Here is an 18,041-nt window from a genome sequence, read left to right as displayed (position 1 = left end):
AAACGTGAGCAAGTTTTTTTTTTTTTAAACATGAGCGTTTAAGCTCACGTTTAAACATTTAAACACGTGAACTATACACGCGTCCTTTCATAAGCGCCACTTCAGTAAAGAATCTCTAATGTTTAATCTGCCATGTGATTGGCTGATTGGTAGAGGTCAAAGTTCAAGGAATTTCCTAGGGTAGTAACGGAAAGGAATGTCACGTACGTTCACAATATGAGTCACTTACGTTACTGGCATTTAGCAGACAGAGCCGGTTACAGTCTATGGTTACAGTGTAAACACAAGTGTAAAGACCAGAGACTGAAGAGTAGTAATTCCCCAGAGAGAGAGAGAGTGCAGCCCCAAACCCCACAGCAAGTACAAGAACTGCAGACTCTACCCAGCCAACTACCCTGTTAAACACAAAACTAACTAACTACAAACAAGAACAAAACTACCATAATGAGCATTCAACTACATGGAATTAATAACACCAACAACAAAAAAAAAAAAAACAGACTCGAAATTAAAGATTAAAAAATCAAAGAGGTTACCTTGTGCCAGGTGTTGCCACAGGTAAAGGTGCCAGAGGAGGTCAGGGTGCAGGCTGTGGATGTGGGTCTTCAGTTCTGACTGCTATGGGAAGTCAGTTTTCCTTTCTGTGACCAAACAGAAGCTACCCACAAACCCACAGAACAACATCCTGGTGTTTCTTCTACCATCTGTGCATGCAAAAGCGTATCCGATCAAAGCACAAATCCCTCATTTACTGTAAAGCTGCCCATAACCCTAACCCCAGCCATAATACACATGACTACATGACTCACCTCCAAAAAGGAAAACATGTTGGGTCCAAGAACTGTTGCACTAACGCTAATCCAACCCAATGAAAATACCACACAAACCCTTATGAACCCATAACTTGAACCCTAAACCCTTATTGAAGCCATAGGCACTTTTGGTACATCTGATTACTCATTTAAAACCGATAAAAAACATCATGATAAAGTCAAGATCATGAATTCAATAATACATATGAACTGTGAAATAAAATGTTTTAGGTCATTCAAAAAAAAAAAAATTAGAGGGGAAAAAAAATGCAAATATTCTACATCATATAGTATTAGGTACCAATGCTACTACATACAAAATATTTGGCTCATCAAAAATCAAAAAAGAAGCCATGTCCCAACCTTTCTTTAAGCAGCTGAACACAGCCGTAAAGTTGCCTCGACCCTCAGACTTATCGTTTTCATAACCCTAACCCTAGCTAAACCCTAATTTGAGCCCTAAAATCTAATTGAAGCCATAAGAAAATTTGAAAACATCAGATTACTCATTTAAAATTGTTGAAAAACTAAGTCAAGATCATGAATTCAACAGTACAAATGCTAAATAATATGTTTGCTGCCATTAAAAAAAAATGTTTTCCCTGAAAAAATATGGACATATTGCATTTAGTTTAATAGTCATAGCTACCCATGCTACTATATACAAAATTTTTGGCTCATCCAAAATCAAAAAAGAAGCCATGTCCCAACCTTTCTTTGAGCTGCTGAACACAGCCGTAAAGTTGCCTCGACCCTCAGACTTATCGTTTTCATAACCCTAACCCTAGCTAAACCCTAATTTGAGCCCTAAAACCTAATTGAAGCCACAGGAACATTTGAAAACATCTGATTACTCATTTAAAATTGTTGAAAAACTAAGTCAAGATCATGAATTCAACACTACAAATGCTAAATAATATGTTTGCTGCCATTAAAAAAATGTTTTCCCTGAAAAAATATGAATATATTTTATATCATTTTATGGTCATAGATACCCATGCTACTATATACAAAATTTTTGGCTCATCCAAAATCAAAAAAGAAGCCATGTCCCAACCTTTCTTTGAGCTGCTGAACACAGCCGTAAAGTTGCCTCGACCCTCAGACTTATCGTTTTCATAACCCTAACCCTAGCTAAACCCTAATTGAAGCCACAGGAACATTTGAAAACATCTGATTACTCATTTAAAATTGTTGAAAAACTAAGTCAAGATCATGAATTCAATAGTACAAATGCTAAATAATATGTTTGCTGGCATTAAAAAAAAACGTTTTCCCTGAAAAAATATGGACATATTGCATTTAGTTTAATAGTCATAGCTACCCATGCTACTACATACAAAATTTTTGGCCCGTCCAAAATCAAAAAAGAAGCCATGTCCTAACCTTATTTCAAGCTGCTGAACACAGCCGTAAAGTTGCCTCGACCCTCAGACATATTGTTTTCATAACCCTAACCCTAGCAAAACCCTAATTTGAGCCCTAAAACCTAATTGAAGCCACAGGAACATTTGAAAACATCTGATTACTCATTTAAAATTGTTGAAAAACTAAGTCAAGATCATGAATTCAACAGTACAAATGCTAAATAATATGTTTGCTGCCATTAAAAAAAAATGTTTTCCCTGAAAAAATATGAATATATTCTATATCATTTTATGGTCATAGGTACCCATGCTACTATATACAAATTGTTGGCCCGTCCAAAATCAAAAAAAAAGCCATGTCCCAACCTTTCTTTAAGCAGCTGAACACAGCCGTGAACTTGCCTCGACCCTCAGACTTATCGTTTTCATAACCCTAACCCTAGCTAAACCCTAATTTGAGACCAAAAATCTAATTGAAGCCATAAGAAAATTTGAAAACATCTGATTACTCATTTAAAATTGTTGAAAAACTAAGTCAAGATCATGAATTCAATAGTACAAATGCTAAATAATATGTTTGCTGCCATTAAAAAAAAATGTTTTCCCTGAAAAAATATGGACATATTGCATTTAGTTTAATAGTCATAGCTACCCATGCTACTACATACAAAATTTTTGGCCAGTCCAAAATCAAAAAAGAAGCCATGTCCTAACCTTATTTCAAGCTGCTGAACACAGCCGTAAACTTGCCTCGACCCTCAGACTTATCGTTTTCATAACCCTAACCCTAGCAAAACCCTAATTTGAGCCCTAAAACCTAATTGAAGCCACAGAGACATTTGAAAACAGCAGATTACTCATTTAAAATTGTTGAAAAACTAAGTCAAGATCATGAATTCAAGAGTACAAATGCTAAATAATATGTTTGCTGACATTTTTTTTAATGTTTTCCTTGAAAAAATATGAATATATTCTATATCATTTTATGGTCATAGGTACCCATGCTACAATATACAAAATTTTTGGCTCATCCAAAATCAAAAAAGAAGCCATGTCCTAACCTTTCTTTGAGCTGCTGAACACAGCCGTAAAGTTGCCTCGACCCTCAGACTTATCGTTTTCATAACCCTAACCCTAGCTAAACCCTAATTTGAGCCCTAAAACCTAATTGAAGCCACAGAGACATTTGAAAACAGCAGATTACTCATTTAAAATTGATGAAAAACAAAGTCAAGATCATGAATTCAATAGTACAAATGTTTAAAAATAAGTTTGAGGCCATAGAAAAACGTTTTCCCTGAAAAAATATGGACATATTGCATTTAGTTTAATAGTCATAGCTACCCATGCTACTACATACAAAATTTTTGGCCCGTCCAAAATCAAAAAAGAAGCCATGTCCTAACCTTATTTCAAGCTGCTGAACACAGCCGTAAAGTTGCCTCGACCCTCAGACTTATTGTTTTCATAACCCTAACCCTAGCAAAACCCTAATTTGAGCCCTAAAACCTAATTGAAGCCACAGAGACATTTGAAAACAGCAGATTACTCATTTAAAATTGTTGAAAACTAAGTCAAGATCATGAATTCAATAGTACAAATGCTAAATAATATGTTTGCTGACATTGAAAAAAATGTTTTCCTTGAAAAAATATGAATATATTCTATATCATTTTATGGTCATAGGTACCCATGCTACAATATACAAAATTTTTGGCTCATCCAAAATCAAAAAAGAAGCCATGTCCCAACCTTTCTTTGAGCTGCTGAACACAGCCGTAAAGTTGCCTCGACCCTCAGACTTATCGTTTTCATAACCCTAACCCTAGCAAAACCCTAATTTGAGCCCTAAAATCTAATTGAAGCCACAGGAACATTTGAAAACATCTGATTACTCATTTAAAATTGTTGAAAAACTAAGTCAAGATCATGAATTCAATAGTACAAATGCTAAATAATATGTTTGCTGCCATTAAAAAAAAACGTTTTCCCTGAAAAAATATGGACATATTGCATTTAGTTTAATAGTCATAGCTACCCATGCTACTACATACAAAATTTTTGGCCCGTCCAAAATCAAAAAAGAAGCCATGTCCTAACCTTATTTCAAGCTGCTGAACACAGCCGTAAAGTTGCCTCGACCCTCAGACTTATCGTTTTCATAACCCTAACCCTAGCTAAACCCTAATTTGAGCCCTAAAACCTAATTGAAGCCATAAGAAAATTTGAAAACATCTGATTACTCATTTAAAATTGTTGAAAAACTAAGTCAAGATCATGAATTCAATAGTACAAATGCTAAATAATATGTTTGCTGCCATTAAAAAAAAACGTTTTCCCTGAAAAAATATGGACATATTGCATTTAGTTTAATAGTCATAGCTACCCATGCTACTACATACAAAATTTTTGGCCCGTCCAAAATCAAAAAAGAAGCCATGTCCCAACCTTTCTTTGAGCTGCTGAACACAGCCGTAAAGTTGCCTCGACCCTCAGACTTATCGTTTTCATAACCCTAACCCTAGCAAAACCCTAATTTGAGCCCTAAAACCTAATTGAAGCCACAGGAACATTTGAAAACATCTGATTACTCATTTAAAATTGTTGAAAAACTAAGTCAAGATCATGAATTCAACAGTACAAATGCTAAATAATATGTTTGCTGCCATTAAAAAAAAAATGTTTTCCCTGAAAAAATATGAATATATTCTATATCATTTTATGGTCAAAGGTACCCATGCTACAATATAAAAATTTTTGGCTCATCCAAAATCAAAAAAGAAGCCATGTCCCAACCTTTCTTTGAGCTGCTGAACACAGCCGTAAAGTTGCCTCGACCCTCAGACTTATCGTTTTCATAACCCTAACCCTAGCTAAACCCTAATTTGAGCCCTAAAACCTAATTGAAGCCACAGAGACATTTGAAAACAGCAGATTACTCATTTAAAATTGATGAAAAACAAAGTCAAGATCATGAATTCAATAGTACAAATGTTAAAAAATAAGTTTGAGGCCATAGAAAAACGTTTTCCCTGAAAAAATATGGACATATTGCATTTAGTTTAATAGTCATAGCTACCCATGCTACTACATACAAAATTTTTGGCTCATCCAAAATCAAAAAAGAAGCCATGTCCCAACCTTTCTTTGAGCTGCTGAACACAGCCGTAAAGTTGCCTCGACCCTCAGACTTATCGGTTTCATAACCCTAACCCTAGCTAAACCCTAATTTGAGCCCTAAAACCTAATTGAAGCCACAGAGACATTTGAAAACAGCAGATTACTCATTTAAAATTGATGAAAAACAAAGTCAAGATCATGAATTCAATAGTACAAATGTTAAAAAATAAGTTTGAGGCCATAGAAAAACGTTTTCCCTGAAAAAATATGGACATATTGCATTTAGTTTAATAGTCATAGCTACCCATGCTACTACATACAAAATTTTTGGCTCATCCAAAATCAAAAAAGAAGCCATGTCCCAACCTTTCTTTGAGCTGCTGAACACAGCCGTAAAGTTGCCTCGACCCTCAGACTTATCGTTTTCATAACCCTAACCCTAGCTAAACCCTAATTTGAGCCCTAAAACCTAATTGAAGCCATAAGAAAATTTGAAAACATCTGATTACTCATTTAAAATTGTTGAAAAACTAAGTCAAGATCATGAATTCAATAGTACAAATGTTTAAAAATAAGTTTGAGGCCATAGAAAAACGTTTTCCCTGAAAAAATATGGACATATTGCATTTAGTTTAATAGTCATAGCTACCCATGCTACTACATACAAAATTTTTGGCCCGTCCAAAATCAAAAAAGAAGCCATGTCCTAACCTTATTTCAAGCTTCTGAACACAGCCGTAAAGTTGCCTCGACCCTCAGACATATTGTTTTCATAACCCTAACCCTAGCAAAACCCTAATTTGAGCCCTAAAACCTAATTGAAGCCACAGGAACATTTGAAAACATCTGATTACTCATTTAAAATTGTTGAAAAACTAAGTCAAGATCATGAATTCAACAGTACAAATGCTAAATAATATGTTTGCTGCCATTAAAAAAAAAATGTTTTCCCTGAAAAAATATGAATATATTCTATATCATTTTATGGTCATAGGTACCCATGCTACTATATACAAATTGTTGGCCCGTCCAAAATCAAAAAAAAAGCCATGTCCCAACCTTTCTTTAAGCAGCTGAACACAGCCGTGAACTTGCCTCGACCCTCAGACTTATCGTTTTCATAACCCTAACCCTAGCTAAACCCTAATTTGAGACCAAAAATCTAATTGAAGCCATAAGAAAATTTGAAAACATCTGATTACTCATTTAAAATTGTTGAAAAACTAAGTCAAGATCATGAATTCAATAGTACAAATGCTAAATAATATGTTTGCTGCCATTAAAAAAAAACGTTTTCCCTGAAAAAATATGAATATATTCTATATCATTTTATGGTCATAGGTACCCATGCTACAATATACAAAATTTTTGGCTCATCCAAAATCAAAAAAGAAGCCATGTCCCAACCTTTCTTTGAGCTGCTGAACACAGCCGTGAACTTGCCTCGACCCTCAGACTTATCGTTTTCATAACCCTAACCCTAGCAAAACCCTAATTTGAGCCCTAAAACCTAATTGAAGCCACAGGAACATTTGAAAACATCTGATTACTCATTTAAAATTGTTGAAAAACTAAGTCAAGATCATGAATTCAATAGTACAAATGCTAAATAATATGTTTGCTGCCATTAAAAAAAAATGTTTTCCCTGAAAAAATATGAATATATTTTATATCATTTTATGGTCATAGGTACCCATGCTACTATATACAAATTTTTTGGCCCGTCCAAAATCAAAAAAGAAGCCATGTCCCAACCTTTCTTTGAGCTGCTGAACACAGCCGTAAAGTTGCCTCGACCCTCAGACTTATCGTTTTCATAACCCTAACCCTAGCTAAACCCTAATTTGAGCCCTAAAACCTAATTGAAGCCACAGAGACATTTGAAAACAGCAGATTACTCATTTAAAATTGATGAAAAACAAAGTCAAGATCATGAATTCAATAGTACAAATGTTAAAAAATAAGTTTGAGGCCATAGAAAAACGTTTTCCCTGAAAAAATATGGACATATTGCATTTAGTTTAATAGTCATAGCTACCCATGCTACTACATACAAAATTTTTGGCTCATCCAAAATCAAAAAAGAAGCCATGTCCCAACCTTTCTTTGAGCTGCTGAACACAGCCGTAAAGTTGCCTCGACCCTCAGACTTATCGTTTTCATAACCCTAACCCTAGCTAAACCCTAATTTGAGCCCTAAAACCTAATTGAAGCCATAAGAAAATTTGAAAACATCTGATTACTCATTTAAAATTGTTGAAAAACTAAGTCAAGATCATGAATTCAATAGTACAAATGCTAAATAATATGTTTGCTGACATTAAAAAAAAATGTTTTCCTTGAAAAAATATGAATATATTCTATATCATTTTATGGTCATAGGTACCCATGCTACAATATACAAAATTTTTGGCTCATCCAAAATCAAAAAAGAAGCCATGTCCCAACCTTTCTTTGAGCTGCTGAACACAGCCGTAAAGTTGCCTCGACCCTCAGACTTATCGTTTTCATAACCCTAACCCTAGCTAAACCCTAATTTGAGCCCTAAAACCTAATTGAAGCCACAGAGACATTTGAAAACAGCAGATTACTCATTTAAAATTGTTGAAAAACTAAGTCAAGATCATGAATTCAATAGTACAAATGCTAAATAATATGTTTGCTGACATTGAAAAAAATGTTTTCCTTGAAAAAATATGAATATATTCTATATCATTTTATGGTCATAGGTACCCATGCTACAATATACAAAATTTTTGGCTCATCCAAAATCAAAAAAGAAGCCATGTCCCAACCTTTCTTTGAGCTGCTGAACACAGCCGTAAAGTTGCCTCGACCCTCAGACTTATCGTTTTCATAACCCTAACCCTAGCTAAACCCTAATTTGAGCCCTAAAATCTAATTGAAGCCATAAGAAAATTTGAAAACATCTGATTACTCATTTAAAATTGATAAAAAACTAAATCAAAATCATGAATTCAATAGTACAAATGCTACATATGTTTTAGGCCATAAAAAAAGTTTTCCCTGAGAAAATTTGCATATATTCTAGATTTTTTAAGCTACTATACACAAAATTTTTGGCTCATCCAAAATAAAAAAAGAACCCATGTCCTAACCTTATTTCAAGCTGCTGAACACAGCCGTAAACTTGCCTTGACCCTCAGACTTATCGTTTTCATAACCCTAACCCTAGTTCTAACCCTCATTTGAGCCCTAAAACCCTAACCCTAACACTTACTGTATTACCAACTCTAATGATAACCTCACCCATATTTGCACACTAGAAAAAAAGGCTTACCACCAAAACGTGGAAACAGAGTAATATATATTTTTCATTATACACAGCTAAATATTTCCAAGGAAATACATAAATCAAAACTAAATAAGCACCTCAACAACAGTCTTGCTGTAAAGGTAATAAGATTTATTAAGAATCTTCAGAATTTTTTATTCGTTTTGTATCTTTTTTTCCTATTATTATTTTTTTCTTTAAACATAGTGGACAATTAGATCTAGATGCAGCCCAAAATGTACAGGCGATATATAACTTAAACTTTCTCCATAGGGAAAACACACAATTTTATATATATAATATCAATGTGGACAGGTCTCAGGTCACCCCATGGTGTTTAGCATTGTACATGGTCCCAGTTAAAGAAACTTCCAAAAAAAAATAAACAAAAAGAAAAAATAAATCAACATTTAAACAGAATAATCAGCAATCTACATGCAAAAAACAGGCAAGGGTAAAATCTTAAAATACACATATTTATATGTGGATGTGTACATACATCTGTATGTGTACGCACACATACATATATAAAATGACAACTGAATTTTAGACATTTAAAAAAAAAAAAAAAAAACAGCACAAATTTTGAAAAGAAGACCACCCCATATCTCTCTCTCTCTCTCTCTCTCACACACACTCACACACACACAACAGAAGAAACTGCTTTTCTGGCCAGTTTTAAATGAACTGTAAACCGATTGGCTCATCACAGTGCTTTTTTTTCTTCTTTCTTTCTTTCTGTCTTTTTTTAGTTAAAGTTTTACATCTCTCCTACATACAGGCCATGTAATAGTACAGGTATACAATGGATATGCAGGTGCTCCTCCTGGATCTATGTGGTACTGCAAGACATGGAAAGGGGGCGGAGCTCACTTTAATCACATTCATGTTAGCCCCTCCCACTCACAAGAACAGTATTACATCATGCTAAGAAACTAACACAACGCCACTTGTTTCTCAAGGCTAGTGAACCAGTGAGGGTTAAACATGCACGCACGCACGCACACGCACACACACACACTGAGTGCTGGGATTGAAGTTTGCTCTCATGCACACAAATGCCCCACAAACACACAAGGACACATGCACACACACATCCGCACACACACACACCGTACATAAGAGCAGCTGTTGGTGCTGACAGACGTATGACTGTCTTTTGAAGACCCTCATCTTATTAAATGTAATATATTTAGTCTGATTTTCCTTCCAAATCTGACCATCATTTCCCCAAGGGTTGGGAAAATGGATCGAAGAATGCCAAATGCCATCAGTTCACAATCCTTCCCACAATCCTTTGCAGTTGGGGTCAGGGGTCAGGGTGAGGCGCTGACCTGCTACACTGAGGCTCGGGTGCAGTAGCACCTCCCCTGGAGCAGGGGGAGCCACCCGCTTGTGCACAGAGCAGGACGGCAGCCACACTGAGGTGGGAGTGTAACCCAGACACATTCTGGCAAGAGGGAGCACCAAATAGGGCGTCCTAATACACAGTGAGACCTGATCCACTCTGGAACAAGGCTGGCTCATTATACCTCTTTCCCACTGTAGACCCAGAACCAACAGGAACCAACCTGTAGAGCACATAAACGCAAACCTGGCTAAGCCCAGTGCAGTACCTGCTCTTTGATGATGTCACACAGACGATAATATCACACGGAGACATTTGGAACAGGCTCTGATAGAACATTCCAAAGACCTCATTTCTCATTCCTGGTACCAGCTTTAAAATGCAAAAGAGGTATAACCTCAACCCCCTCACTGATATCAGTCTGGGATCCAAACTCCAACCCCATCGTTACACAATGGTCACATGACCACATCACGAGGTTTACCCCCCCCTCCCCTGAAAACTTGGGAGGGAAAACAGATTCCAACAGGATCCAAATGGAGCACTACTGACCCGACCACCTGACCGTTCTGACCAATAGGATAATCACGATTATTTTTGTGTTACGTATACCAACTGCAGTGGAGCCGCCGATCGTGGTTGGCCAGATCTAGGGGGAGGGAAAAGCAAATTAAAACTACAGTACCCAGAATGCTCCCTCACAGACAGGACCACAGTCACGTTTGTGAAGTCTGACCGTGACGCGAGAGCTGAGCGTAGCTGAAGCAATCGGCGAGAGTCCAGGGTGACGTCGGCGTCGTTATTTCGTCGTTTGTATCCAGGAGAGAGTTCTCGCACACAAGGATGATGAAGTCGAGTCAACGGAAACAGAAAAAAACGCCAACCGCAAGGGGGCAACATTCCACAAACGTTTCGCAAACATTCTGCAAAAAATTCCGCAAATGTTCCAAGGTAGTTCAGGCTGATTTGTTCTATATATATATATGTATATATAATATTTTTAAAAATTTATTTTCCTCCTCTGGAATTCCGTATCGGAACAGCCAGCACATAATTCCTTCTTGATAGACAACCCCCCCACACCCCCACCCCACTGTGTACACACCAAACAACCAGGTCTTAATTCTCACCCCCTGACCCCCAACCCCCGAAACAACTGCACCAAGATCCTGTGGGACAGCACGATCACCCAAAGGCAAGTATCCACACACATGGATACCGACTTCTTTTTCCATTTCATATATCTATGCATATATATGTATATATCTGTATATCTATTATATAATAAAAAATTAAATAAAATCAGGTTTCTTGGGAATGTACGGAGTTTTTTTTACAGTTATAATGCTTATTTTCTTAATGCGGTCTTTGAAAATGTTTTTGTTTTATCTGGATTTTGATGTTCTATTGTCAGCAGGTGTGTCTGTATATGTGTCTCTCTCAGCCCCCACCTGTTACTTTTTAGTGACCAGCGCCTCCCCCCTCCTCAGTCTCCAGACCCCCCCCCCCCACCAACCCCTCAGGCCAGCTTGAGGGTGCTGACGGGGAAGGAGGGCATGGTAACCATGGTTACGGGGTTGAGGACGGTCTGTCCCACCAGCTGCGGGTGATGGGCTACCATCTGCGCCCCCACCTGAGGCCCGGGGGCGGAGCCGTTGACCTGCGCGTGGGTGTGGCTTAGCGTGTGGGCGATGTGGCCCACCACCGCCGACTGGGTGACGGCCACGGGCTGGGAGTAGAGGGCGGGGAGATGGGCCACGGGGTGCACCGTGATGTGGCCAATGGGCTGCGGCCCGTTGGAGGGGGCGGAGACGGCCACGGAGGGGGCGGAGCCGGGGGCGGGGCCCTGGTGGGGGGCGATGTGGGCCACGTGCTTGGGCGCCGCCTGCATCACGTGATTGACGGCCTGGATGACGGACGCGTGGGAGACGGGCGCGGCGTGGGCGATGACCGTGGGCTGCAGCGCCGTCGCCGTGGCGATGCGCGAGTGCGCCGGGAGCATGGCCGGGAGCGTGGAGGCGTGGCCTGGGCCCTGGGGGGGCGGGGCCAGAGAGGGCGCCGGGAGGGGCTTGTGCTGGATGGGGAGGTGCTGGGGGAGGATGACGGGCGTGGCCATGGGCGCGGCCAGGGGCGGGGCCAGGGGTGCGGCCTGGGGCGGGGCCTGGCGGATCTCGGGCTGCAGCGATTGAGGCACTTTTGGGAGAGCAGCGGGCGTGGCGGGTAGCAGGTCATCATCCACATCCTGGTCAAAGTTATCTTCACCCTCTGCACAGAGAGAGAGAGAGGGAGAGAGAGAGAGAGGGAGAGAAGGAGAGAGGGAAAACACACAGTCAGCACACACGCACACACACACAGTCTGAGGAACACTGCTGGAAATACAGGTTGAGGGAGAAATATTCACCCTTCTTACAGTTCTGAGCCTTCATTTTGGGGTTATGAAGATGTTCAGGGTTATGAAGTGGATCGTGGTTGGGGAGGTCTAGTTTAGGATCAGTGTTTGTGAGGTTTATCCAGTCTAAAATAGGTCTGGATCAAATGCATATTCTAAATACTCATAGCGCTAAATACGTAACTCAGAGTGGACTGCGGTGGGCGGGGCTGGATGGGCGGGACAGAGTGGGCGGGGCGGGGTGGGTAGGGCTGGGTGGGCGGGGCTGGGTGGGCGGGGCAGAGTGGGTGGGGCCTGGGTGGGCGTGGCAGAGTGGGAGGGGCTGAGTGGGCGGGGCTGGGTGGGCGGGGCTGAGTGGGCGGGGCTGGGTGGGCGGGGCTGGGTGGGCGGGGCGTACCCGAGGCCGTGGAGGTGGATGCCTGGTCGTCCTCGGGCTGCACCGTCTGCCGCAGGACGCGGTCGATCTCCATCACGTCCATCCATTGGCTGAGCTCGTTCTTCAGCTCGGCCAATCGCTGCTGCGTGGCGATCTTCTCCCGCGCCAGGCGCTCCATCTCGTGCTCGTACTCCTTCTCCTTCCTCTTCAGCGTCTGGGGGGGGGGGGGGGCAGGGCGTGGGGGGGCAGGTGAGTCTCAAAGTCATCTGAGCCCATATAAGATCACATCACGAGCCTACATGGACTTATCTGCACCTGACTGACACGAGCAGCAGTGACACACCCCGGGTAAAGAACAGTGTGTAAACGGCACGCGGTAACCATGCCAACCCAGAACCAGCGTTAATACAATAACATCAGCGACGGCGCTGATATTCACAGCCGCTGAATTCCTCATGTGCCAGAGAGCCTGCTCCTCCGACCAGCACGGACAGTTCAGTCCACCACAAGGGGGCACCAATACCAACTGACAACATCACTGAGCCAACTGCCCTGAAGGTACAGTATAGCGCTCCGTAGCATTGCCCATAAGCCCCTGCAGTAAAGGTCTGAGCAGCACCATTACCCATCAGCCCCTGCAGCAAAGCTCTGAGCAAAAGCATTACCCATCAGCCCCTGCAGCAAAGCTCTGAGCAAAAGCATTACCCATCAGCCCCTGCAGCAAAGCTCTGAGCAGCACCATTACCCATCAGCCCCTGAGATGAGAAATGTAGTTCCCTTAAAGGACCACACCTCTCTCCCCCCCACCCTCATTCACACACACACACACACACACACACACACACACACACACACACACACACACACACACACACACACACACACACACACACACACACACACACACACACACACACACACACACACACACACCCTGCAGGGCACCTCCCATACACGAGAGGGGAAGTCTCCTAGGAACCTGTCTGTCCACCACCAGGAGCCAAATTCCTTCTGCTACAGCTCACACACCTTTACCTGTATAACCCCACCCCTTCTAGAGCTCACACACCTTTACCTGTATAACCCCACCCCTTCTAGAGCTCACACACCTTTACCTGCATAACCCCACCCCTTCTACAGCCCACACACCTTTACCTGTATAACCCCACCCCTTCTACAGCCCACACACCTTTACCTGCATAACCCCACCCCTTCTAGAGCTCACACACCTTTACCTGCATAGCCACGCCCCCGTTACTATGAGTGTGTGTACGTGCGTTTGCGTGTGTGTGTGTGTGTGTGTGTATGAGAGAGAGAGAGTGGCCATTACCACACTGTTAATTGCATTATTGTCGTTGCCACAATGTTGTTTGTATTTCATGTTGTTTGTATTCCTATTCCTGTTTCTGTGTGTACGCTTTGGCAATAAGTACAGATGTATTTCATGCCAATAAAGCATTTTGAATTTGAATTTGAGAGAGAACTGTGGTCCATTCAGGATACTTCATTTTTCTACTCAGGCTTGTGTACATTAGTATCTTCATTTTTCTTTCACACACACACACACACACACACACACACACACACACACACACACACACACACACACACACCTTCAGGGGAAACTGATTAGTTTGTTTTTCCTCTTTCCACACATACACATACGCAGGTGGCCTTGCACATGTCACAGAAGTGAAAGAAGGAGAGAGGAGGTTAGAGGAGGTGAAGGGAGGTTAGAGGAGGTCAGAGGAGGTGAAGGGAGGTTAGAGGAGGTGAAGGGAGGTAAGAGGAGGTGAGAGGAGGTGAGAGGAGGTGAGGGGAGGTGAGAGGAGGTGAAAGGAGGTGAATAGGTGGGGAAGGAGAACAGGAGGTGAGAGGGGTGACAGGGCACAGTGGGGTGGGGTCAGGTGACAGAGAGACCCCACAGTGCACTGCTCTCCTGCAAACGCCCCCCCCCCCTCCCCTCTACCCCCCATCCTGCATCGCTGGCATGGAGACTAACAGCAATGAGACTGAGAAAAGCAACAGGGTGCGTGTGTGAGGGGGGAGGGGGGAGGGGGGACTGGGGGGGGCACACCAGCAGGAGGGGGGGGGGCACCAGGCAGAGCACGCACGCGAACCGTTTGCTGACCCAGTTTTTCCTACTGGGTCAGCTGACAGGACACCAAGAGCCAACAGGAAGCAGAACAGCCCGAGTGAGGGCTTAATGCCTCTAAAGAGGGGGACAGAGATTACACTGCAGAGAGAGAGAGAGAGAGGTGGGGGGGAGAGGGAGGGGGAATGAGAGAGAGGGAGTGATGAGAGAGAGGAAGAGGGGAGAGAGAGAGAGGGGGGATGAGAGAGAGGGAGAGGGGAGAGAGAGGGAGGCAGAGCGAGGGAGATAGGGAGAAGAAGCAAGAGAGAAAGAAGAAGTGGGTAAAGGAGAGAGAGAGAGAGGCTAGAATGGCCTGTGTGCTGTTCAGAGAGAGCACAACCTCCACACACGCGCTCACACACCCAACACAGCACACTGAGAGGCTGCGCTCCGGCGGGTGAGCTGGAAACAAGGCGCTGCGTGCCAGGAGCCGGTCGGAGCCAGCTGTCAGTCTGCGGGGCAGAGGGGCGGCCATTATGGCTCCAGCCAGACGCAGTTTCCAATCCTAAACTGGGCACTCTTCACCAAGGGGTGGAGATTCAGCCTGCGCAAAAACATCCTCATATAGCATCGGCCCGTGTGTGTGTGTGTGTGTGTGTGTGTGTGTGTGTGTGTGTGATCAGTGGTAGGCTGTCTGCTCGGTTAGCCTCAGATGCAGGATTACAACACGGTCTGGAAGTAGGCCAGCTGTCTGCACCCAAGTCTCAGAGGCAGCTGCTGATAGCCAGGCTAGTGCTAATGCTAACACTAACGCTAAGGCTGTCTGAACCGAGGTCTCAAAGACAGTTGCTGATAGCCAGGCTAGCGCGAATGATAACGCTAATGCTAATGGTAACGCTAATGCTAGCGCTAACACTAAGGCTATCACTGTCCTGTCTGCATGCCTGCTGTGTTGCATTAAGACATAAATACACACACAGAAACCTCCCCCGGTTCACACACACCGTCTGTGGGCATGAGCCAGACACAGCAGAGCTGTCCCAAAATGAACCCCAGACCCAGAGCCGAAACGCTCTGCAGCTCCACACAGGTACCTCCCAGACTCCCTACCCCAGGGGGCGGGGCTCCGACTGCTCCTCCAATCAGAAAGAGCCACACTGTGCTTCCACCTACCAGCTCGCACATGGTCCCCCATATCCCCCCCCCCGTCCGTCTGTGCGGTTTGCGTGAATGTGTGTGTGTGTGTATGCACGTGTGTGTGTATACGGTTGTGTGTGTGTGTATGTGCGTGTGTGTGTATACGGTTGTGTGTGTGTGTATGCACGTGTGTGTGTATACGGTTGTGTGTGTGTGTATGTGCGTGTGTGTGTATACGGTTGTGTGTGTGTGTATGTGCGTGTGTGTGTGTGTGTGCGGGCGTGAATGAGTGTGTGTGTGTGTGTATGCACGTGTGTGTGTGTATACGGTTGTGTGTGTGTGTGTGTGTATGCACGTGTGTGTGTATACGGCTGTGTGTGTGTGTGTGTGTGTGTGTGTGTATACGGTTGTGTGTGTGTGTATGCACGTGTGTGTGTATACGGTTGTGTGTGTGTGTATGTGTGTGTGTGTGTGTGCGTGCGCGCGGGCGTGAATGAGTATGTGTGTGTGTGTTCCCTGTCAGTATGTGCAGTGGAGAATGAACACAGGTTATTGATTATGTACATGAAGGTCAGTGGGAGATTTTAGGCTTGGTCCTGGTCCAGGAGGGGGGTTTGGGGGTTTGGGGGTTTGAACCCCAGGGTACGGTGAAAGATCGCTCCCCACAGACACTGCATGGGTGGAGGAGGCTAAGGGGGTCCCCTTTGTCTCAGCAAATGAGACACTGCACCCGCCCCCCCACCCCACCCCACCCCACCCGCGCCCCATCAAGAACAGCAACCTCCTGCTAGCACTGCCGCCTTCCCCAGCTGTCGCCAAGGCAACAGCTGGAACCCATCGCGGTTTCCAAGGCAACGGGAACCAGGAGGAGCAGGTTGCGGCGGTGGGGGCGAGAGCGTGACGGCACACTGCACCCCCCCCCCCCCCAAACAGACCATCACCTCAGTCTACCTCTGCCCTACACTGCACCCCCCCCCCAAACAGACCATCACCTCAGTCTACCTCTGCCCTACACTGCCCCCCCCCCCCACATGGGGTTACCAAGTGTACACACATACATGCATGCTAACTACACACACACACACACACACACACACGCACACACACGCACACACACACGCATAAATACAGACACACACACACACACACGCACGCACGCACGCACGCACACACGCATAAATACACACACACACGTGCACATACGCACGCACGCAGAGATATACATACACACGCTGATATACACACACACACACACACACACGCAGATGTCCCTCCTGCAGACTCACATGGGTTTGTCACTCACAGCCCATCCTTAGTTAAGACTCCGCCCTATCTCAGCGCCCCCCACTCATACAGGTGGAGTTCAGCTTCACACAGGTGGAGTTCAGCTTAATTTGAGCTTCTATTTGGAGGTGGGAGTGGCTTAACTGCTAAAATTTAAAGGAACTCGGTATTTATTCAAACACTGCGCAGTCAGCAGTGTGCGTGAGCTCCAAACAGATCTGATCTGTTCCTGTCTGTCAGAGTTCTGCCTTCCTGTCCATCAGATTACACACTTCCTGGAGTCTGGCAGGAAGTTTGAAACTACACGCACGCACACAAAACAAGTATGAACCCTCCTCTGCGTGTCAGAGAGAGGGGCGGAGCCACAGGCAGGCAACCCCTAACCTTTGACCTCTAACACCAGACATGGAAGAATACAATTAACAGTGAAAATCTGACAGTCAACTGAGTTGGCACAGAACAGGACCAGGTACTCCTAACAGCCAATGAAAATGCAGCGTTAAAATCGCGTATGTATAAAGCTGGACCAATGGGAATGTACCAGGAGCACACAGAACACTGACCTACTGGCCCCACTGAGCCTGAGAAAAACCCTTAATGTGCAGACCTGCTTTCTGTCCTGCCCCCTCTCAAGCAGACCACCTCTTCAGTCCAACCCTCTCTCTCTCTCAAACAGACCCCCCCCTCGCTCTCCTTCATCACCCCCCACCCTCCCCCTCTCTCAAACAGACCCCCCCTCGCTCTCCTTCATCACCCCCCACCCTCCCCCTCTCTCAAACAGACCCCCCCATCAGTCCAACCCTCTCTCTCTCTCAAACAGTCCCCCCCCTTCAGTCCAA

At 43.8% G+C, this 18,041-nt stretch overlaps 1 protein-coding gene across 1 annotated transcript in view; it reads right to left on the bottom strand.

The window, feature by feature from the left end:
- Nucleotides 1-11,225: 11,225 nt before the first annotated feature.
- The window catches only part of LOC118236664 (max-binding protein MNT-like), a 24,650-nt gene continuing 17,834 nt past the window's right edge, over nt 11,226-18,041 (bottom strand). Inside the window, exons 5-6 of the mRNA XM_035435207.1 lie at nt 12,729-12,921; nt 11,226-12,207 (exon numbers count right to left, since the gene is read on the bottom strand). Coding sequence (XP_035291098.1) covers nt 11,462-12,207; nt 12,729-12,921 — 939 coding nt within the window. The 3' untranslated portion in view covers nt 11,226-11,461. The remainder of the gene's footprint in view (nt 12,208-12,728; nt 12,922-18,041) is intronic.

The sequence above is a fragment of the Anguilla anguilla genome, chromosome 9 (assembly GCF_013347855.1).
Source record: "Anguilla anguilla isolate fAngAng1 chromosome 9, fAngAng1.pri, whole genome shotgun sequence".
NCBI lineage: Eukaryota > Metazoa > Chordata > Actinopteri > Anguilliformes > Anguillidae > Anguilla > Anguilla anguilla.
This window is presented reverse-complemented; position numbering and strand designations above follow the sequence as displayed.